The sequence below is a fragment of the Lottia gigantea genome (genome assembly GCF_000327385.1).
Source record: "Lottia gigantea unplaced genomic scaffold LOTGIsca_231, whole genome shotgun sequence".
Classification (NCBI taxonomy): domain Eukaryota; kingdom Metazoa; phylum Mollusca; class Gastropoda; family Lottiidae; genus Lottia; species Lottia gigantea.
This window is the reverse complement of record NW_008708651.1, coordinates 107629-115254: the sequence shown is the minus strand read 5'-3', so window position 1 is coordinate 115254 and position 7626 is coordinate 107629. Positions and strand designations below refer to the sequence as shown.

The 7626-nt window shown below is 32.6% G+C and overlaps 2 protein-coding genes across 2 annotated transcripts; both read left to right on the top strand.

Annotated features, from left to right (window-relative positions):
- Positions 1–1357: 1357 nt before the first annotated feature.
- LOTGIDRAFT_175000 (hypothetical protein) lies at positions 1358–3825 on the top strand (the record flags this gene model as incomplete). Its single annotated transcript, XM_009055093.1, has 5 exons — positions 1358–1382; positions 1738–2025; positions 2215–2370; positions 2673–2697; positions 3273–3825. The coding sequence occupies 5 exons, from the start codon at positions 1358–1360 to the stop codon at positions 3823–3825; spliced, it is 1047 nt and encodes a 348-aa protein (XP_009053341.1).
- A 2240-nt stretch (positions 3826–6065) lies between these two features.
- On the top strand, positions 6066–6931 carry LOTGIDRAFT_174999 (hypothetical protein; the record flags this gene model as incomplete). Its single annotated transcript, XM_009055092.1, has 2 exons — positions 6066–6483; positions 6585–6931. The coding sequence occupies 2 exons, from the start codon at positions 6066–6068 to the stop codon at positions 6929–6931; spliced, it is 765 nt and encodes a 254-aa protein (XP_009053340.1).
- Between the last annotated feature and the right edge of the window lie 695 nt (positions 6932–7626).

Sequence of the window (7626 nt, the reverse complement as noted above, 5' to 3'; positions counted from 1 at the left end):
CAACGACTGAACAAGGTCGTTTGTTTCAGAGTTACTTCCCTTAACTTTTTACTGCCATTTTATTTTTAAAAGAGATTATTGCTATTTTAAACACGAATTGAATCAGAAAATGTGAAGGAAAATATCTCAAAGCTAAAAAAAGAAATATTAATTTGTTTCGTTTCATTTTTAAAATAATTTTGATTCCATAATATTGACGTCAACAAAAATTTCGTCAAATTGAATAGTTTCGTTTTGTAGTATGAAAATCTACGATCCTTAAATTTAACAATGCTCATTTTAGCGCCCTTTTTTCATTCCGGTATGCCGGTTGGCAGCGGTAGGCGGTTGGCTTTTAAAACCCACCCTATTTATGACCCAAACTACTTCACACCTGCATGTCAAAAGTTCATATGGATAGCTTTCCTATCATATTATATAACCTGTTATAACACCTGTCAATCATTTTAATCCCCACAATCTACAGATTTTTATCACATTTTTTATAAACATTTAACACTTTTATGCCTATTTTCACAAATTCAATTTTGTATTAAACCACCCATGTCACATATCGTTGAAAAGAGAAAATTGAGTAGATCCTGAATATACAAACCATATTGCTAGGAGTTAATTACATTGTAAGTTAGAACCCTCAGTCGAAAAAACCCCAATATTTTTAAATCATATTTTAATGGATCATATATCATTGAAAAGATAATCAAAAGGGAATTACAAAATTGAAAAAAATAATTTTCTGTGTTTATTAGAAAAGGTCATACAGCCGTCCAAAGTTGTCAAAAATGTTAATTTTTGAATGGCTATTAAACCGGAAGTTAATATTTTTCAACCAATATGAGTACACCTGTGGATAGCTGAGGTCAAGAACATCCTACAGTGAAATTTTCAAGGTCATCGAAGGTCAAAATCACATGGTGTGGACTTTTGAATTTTCAAAAAATTCAAACGAATATAAAAAAAAACCCAATTCGAAATTCAAAATTCTGTTCCAACAAACTGTAGACAAGGTTACAAGGTTTTAATAGACACCAAAATCATAAAAATCGGATAAAAAATGAAGGACTAATTAATTTTTTGCTAAAATGAGTCAGTCCGAGGCGACGGCTTATGCATCACTTTCGGTTTGGATTTTTTCTGCTAAGTGCATTCTAATTATGACTGACAGACAATATATATGGTTTTGCCAACATCTGAAATTTACACCGGAAGTGGGGGTGCAAGGCGTGATTTAAAAAAACCGGAAGTTCTCACGCAAAAACCGGAAGTGATAGAAAAATTTTGATTGTATAAATTTATTTGTATAGACATTCTGTATATGTCCTGTGAATTTCAGATCAATCGGATACGTCTTATAACAATGAACATATTAAAGAAAATTTCAGGTAAATCGGTTCATAAATAAGCCCTACAGACTTGATGCAAAATATTTGCACATTATGCAATGGCACACTTCCGGATTAGCAAAAATTTAGTTTTAGACATTCATTTTTGATTCCAGGACATTAAAAAATGTTTGGTGAAAACAATTATGCTATACCATTTTCGATTTTGTCTACGGAAAGTTCCCAAAAAAAAAAAAAATAAAAAAAATAATAATCATAACGAAAACCACGCAAATAGTGTTGCCGGTGAATTTAAGGGGATAGTTGGGTTACTCAGTTACACGTACATGGTAATAATGGTAATGGTCAGTCAACTTTTACTATTAAATATCAGATAACAAAGAATTTGTTTTAGGTTCAGCAAGAATTAATGGTGATTTAAAAGATGAGGTAATGAATAGACTAGGTGAAGAAGTAACATTACTTATTGATGTTATAGCCTATCCTAAACCTAGTTTTAAATGGATACAAGAATCAACAGGAGAAGAATTAACACCAGATACAACTCAACAAGTAGCTACCAATAATTATATTTCAAGTTTAACATTCACAATACAACAATCATCATTTGGTAATTACACTGTTACTGTTAATAATGGTATAGGTGATGATAAAAGTTACACTATAAAGATTATTGATGGTGGTAAGTTCATAAATCATAGTCGAATTCAATTTTGATTGCATGAAATGGATTTCTATGTCGAATTTATCCTGGTTTTTGAATACTTTTGGAATATTAGCTAATTTATCAGTTGAATGTAATTGGTAAATATGTCAGCTGAATTATTTGATAACTTAACATACCGGTAAGTCAAATTTATTTATTCCACAGATCCTGGAGTAAAACCAGTTTCTGTTGAACCATCTGGATATCAGAAAGGTTTAAGCACAGGTATTGGAATTGGTATTGGAATTGGTATTGGAATAACTGTTGTTATTGTATTTCTAGTTTTACTGACAATATTTATATATAGAAAATATTATCCAGGTATTGGTTATACTGTACTTATTATAAATATTTGGGGGAACTTTAAAACAGAACAATATGACATGTTCTATTGAATATTATTTTGTCATAACATGACTCTGACAACCATTTACAATCTCACGTGCAATTATTACAGATATCAGAGCTTTATTAGTAACATTACACTGTCAATGTCAATACTTATTGAAATTCTGGAAAGTCATTAGATGAAATTGAGTCTTGTCAGTTGATATAACAATTATTTATACTTATAATGCTTTAAATTTAAACTTAATCTAATTTTATATTATTTTATTTTGTAGCCAATAAGAAATTACCAGAAGAAAGGTAAGTTATATTTTCTTTCCTGATCTGGAACTTCTATTCCATTGACCTACTATAGGGAAAATAAACATGTTTAATCTGTATGGCTATGCTGATGATGATGCTCTTGTCGAAATCAAAGTCATTATAAGTAGTATAAGAGCTCATAGATTGTTCGGATTTTTCCACATTCCATTTCATTTCATGGGAAAAATCCAAACAATCTATGAACTCCCAAAAAAACAAGACCTAAATTCCCTATATTTCATAAAGTCCCTACATTTCATAAATTCTTACAGCAAAAGACCATACATTTCATACACCAAAAAAAACCTTCAATCAATTTCCTACATTCCATCAAAAAAAGCATATTAAAATTTTCTACTCAAATTTTAAACCTTAAAAATGGCAAATAAAATACTAGATCAAATCTTTAGATTATACGATCCAATTCGTTATTCATTTAACAAGAAAAAAGAGAATTATATTATCATCTCACCCACTGTTGGTTCTAAATCCCAATTGAATGATGGTGGTAGAATTACCTTCGAAATAAATTCATTATCGAATTGGTTGCTTCTTTCCGATGCTTATTTCAGATGCGATTTCAAAATTAAAGACGCCACTCAGAATCAAGTTCCACAAACAAATACAACGTTAGAAAACAATTTCTTTCCATCTTTATTTAGCGAGATGGTTTTGGAAGCTGGTTCAAATCCGATAGAAACAATCAAAAATCCTGGGGAATTCGACACAATGTTGAAAACAGTTTTATATCCTAAAGATTTCGATTCAGTTTCAGGCTGGATACCCGATGTTGGCTATGGAAGTATTTTAAAGGAACCGGTAAGAAATCTTGCAAATGATGCCGATTTAGCTAGAGTGAGAGTTGTTGCTCGAAACACGATAGAAAGAGTAGGACGAGCAGTTAATCATGTATTCGAAAAACGAGTACTTCAGTATAATAATGTTGTTGAGAATAACAGGTGGGGTAATTACGTAAATTGGAAATTATATCCTTTATTCGGTCTGTTGGAACATAGAAAAGTTTCCATAGGCTTACCATATAAAATTCAAATTCAAAGAGAAACTAGAGCCACTCGTGGCACAGAGTGGGACTTTGCAAATGTTGCAAAATGCAAAAGACCCTGAAAAAACCAACCTTCGACGATAATTAGATCAAGCGCAAGAACAGTGTAAAGTTGATAAATTTTCATTTTTTAGAAGATTCTATTACCGGAAGTGGACGTCAGACGTCACAAATGAAAGTATCAGCAGATAGCCAAGGTCAATGACCTTTGATCCTGTAAAGGAGACGGTCTAAAAAGGTCAAGATCAAGATAGCGCCATTAAAATTTCAAATTGCTAACAACTATAAAACCGGAAGTTGACATAGGACAGCAAATATAAAAGTATAAATAGATAGCCAATGCCAATGACGTTTGATCCTACAAAGGTCAAGGTCAACAAAGGTCAAGGACAAAAATTGAAAATTTTGAATTTCCAAAACCTGTTCCTTTTTTTGAACTATGAAGCAAAAACAATTGAAATTCTAAGACAAAGTAGCTCAAAATTTGAGGTAATAGTGTGCAAAGTTCCATTTTGAATAAATGTATACTTTGCGAGTTATGCCCCTGGCCAAAAATGTCAATAATGAGAAATTTAACCCGGAAGTGCCACGCCCACCTCAATTTTTTTTGAATAGGTTAATTAATATTCAAAATGTTACGTTATATTCCAAATGTCAAGTTCCTACATAATAGAGGTCAAAAGATATAGGTCAACAAAAGTCAACAAAGGTCAAAATCGAAAAATGAAAATATCCAAATGTTAAAACCCGTTCCTTTTTGAAACTATAAAGCTGGAACAACTGAGCTGTTAACACAAACTGGCCAAAAGGATGAGGTAATTGTGTGCAAAGTCTCTTTTTGAACAAACGCATCCTATGCGAATTATGCCCCAGCCCCACAATGTAAACAATTAGTAATTCAACCCGGATGTGCCACGCCCACATAAGTTTTTTTGTCATAGGTGAATTTATATTCAAAGTGTCTAGTTGTATTCCAAATATCAAGGTTCTACATCAAATAGATCATAAGATATACATACACCAAGCTCAAAAAGACGTAAATATTGTAAAAAAAACCCTCAGATTTGAAAAAATCACCAATTTCAATTTTGCTTTAAAAGAACGATTGTTATATATCTATGTAAAGGGCATGAGAAGCACATTAGGAAACCGAAAAAATTTACTCTCTAGGTTAAGTAGGTCACGTGCTAGAGCAGTCCAAAGTTGCGAATTTGGCTTTTTACGGATAGCTATAAAACCGGAAGTACATGTCGGAGGTCAAAGGTCAAAGTATCAAATGATAGCCAAGGTCAATGACCTTTGACCCTATGAAGGTCAAGGTCATCAAAGGTCAAGGTCACATGGTGTGATCGTTTAAAGCTTTAAAAAATTTCAACCGGAAGTTGCAAAAAAGCAAAAGCGAAATTCAAAATTCGGCTCCAAATGTTTTTTGCGCAATGGATTGCAGAATACATTCACATCAAATTTGAGCATATCAACTTTTACCCTGAGGCCCCATTTTGAGTTTTACAAAAGTGTGTTTTTTCAATATGGCGGCCAAAGTATCACTTCCGGTCTGGATTTTATTTTAAAATCGGCCATAAAATTTTATTTGCCAAAGATCGGCCAAATTTTGTTGACCTACATAAATTACACCGGAAGTTATTCAACCGGAAGTAGATTTGAAGTTCAGTCGCTTTCCTGTTGAAAATCGGATATGACGTACAAAATTTGACTTTATCATATTATTAACATTAGTGAAGTCTCTTTGCATTTAAAATTTCAGATCAATCGATGCAAAAGCAAAAAAGTTGCAAAAAAATCGAAAAATTTGATCGAAAAAAGTGAGCGACGAATTTTCGAATTTCATAATTTTTCAAGTGCTATCAGGTCAGAAATTACAGGTAGATTGTAAAAATGAAAACCCGAAGAAAATCGATGCAAAAATGCGCCTTCTAGAGCCGATTTTCGACTTTTTGCACATGTTGAACTGTGGCACTTCCGGTTTTGCAAAAATGTTCCAATTTATATTTATGCACATCGTCACCTATATAGAAGGTCTATGAAATTTGAAACGTTGCTACAACTACTGCAGTCTAAGCTCGGGAAGGTGTGGACGAAACTTTGCTGAAAGCAAAGTCCCACAATCAACGACGATAAGATATTCTTTGGAGAGAATGGTTCAGATGCAAAATTAGAAATAACGAATCTCCAACTTTTTATACCCGTAATAACACCATCAATTCAAGTAGAAACGAGAATATTCAACTCGTTAACTAAAGATATTGAAATAGCTTTTCTTCATCGTAACACTGTAGGTAGCATGACTTTAACTGGAGAATCCACCACATGGCCAATCACCAACACTATTAAACCAGCAAGATATTTAATAGTTGGTTTCAAGAACTTACCAGATTCTCAAACGAATAACAATAATGTCTTCAGAGTGGCAATGAACCAAACTCAAGATCCTTTAATCCATAAAGTTCAAGTAAGATTAAACGATAATTATCCTAACCAACCTTTAACAATTAATCCAACCACAAAGGATTATAATGAATTGTATAGAAACTATAAAAATATGTGTGAATTATTCGGAAATCTACCTCAGTTTGAATATGTAGATTTTGCACTTAATCATCCAATCTTCTGTTTTGATCTATCAGCTCACCAAGAAGATCTTTCCAAAACAGGAGTGAACATACATATTCATATTGAAAAAACACAAGGAGATGTAACAGGTTATTGTTTATTATTGGAAGAAGCAAAACATTTAATTAAAATAGCAGATAGAAGAATGATAAGAATTGAGTAAAAAATACACCTTTAAAAATGAAACCAGAAACTTTAGTCAAGAAAATAATAGAAGCTGTTGAAACAGCTTCACAAACTACAATAACTTATAATGGTAAAAAAATCAGCATAACTAAAAAACTTATTGATAAATACAAATATTGTAAAGTCAGAGACGATATAGACTTAGAAAGAATTGACGCGAACGCAAAAGAAGGTGGATTTATATTTTCCCTACCTTTAATATTTAGTGGACTTATTGCAGCCGGTACAATAGCTGGTGGTACAGCTACCGCAGTCAAAGCTACCAACGCAAAGAAAGCTGCTGATGCAGAAGCTGCTGCTAAAAAAGCCGCGATGAAAAGAAAGCAGCCGAAGATCATAGACACAATTTAATAATGGAAAAGGAAGCCAAAGGTTCAGGAGTGGGAGAAATGATAGGCACAATGAAAGAATTTGGAAAAAGATTTAGTGAAGAAACCAAGAAAACTGTTAAACAAGGATTAAATAAATTAGTAGATAGTATTAATAATAAAAATAATAACTAGAGCCACTCGTGGCACAGAGTGGGACTTTGCAAATGTAGCAAATTGCAAAAGACCCCGAAAAAATCATCCTTCCATGATAATTAGATCAATCGCAAGAACAGTCTAAAGTTGAGAAATTTTCATTTTTTAGAAGATTCTAATACCGGAAGTAGACGTCAGACCTCACAAATGAAAGTATCAGCAGATAGCCAAGGTCAATGACCTTTGATCTTGTAAAAGAGAAAGTCTAAAAAGGTCAAGATCAAGAGATATACGTCATCAAAATTTCAAATTGCACACGACTATAAAACCGGAAGTTGACATAGGACAGCAAATATGAAAGTACAAATCGATAGCCAATGCCAATGACGTTTGATCCTACAAAGGTCAAGGTCAACAAAGGTCAAGGTCAAAAATTGAAAATTTTCAATTTCCAAAACCTGTTCCTTTTTTTGAACTAAGAAGCGGAAACAACCGANATTCTAAGACAAAGTGGCTCACAATATGAGGTAATTGTATGCAAAGTTCCATTTTGTACAAATGTATACTTTGCGAGTTATGCCC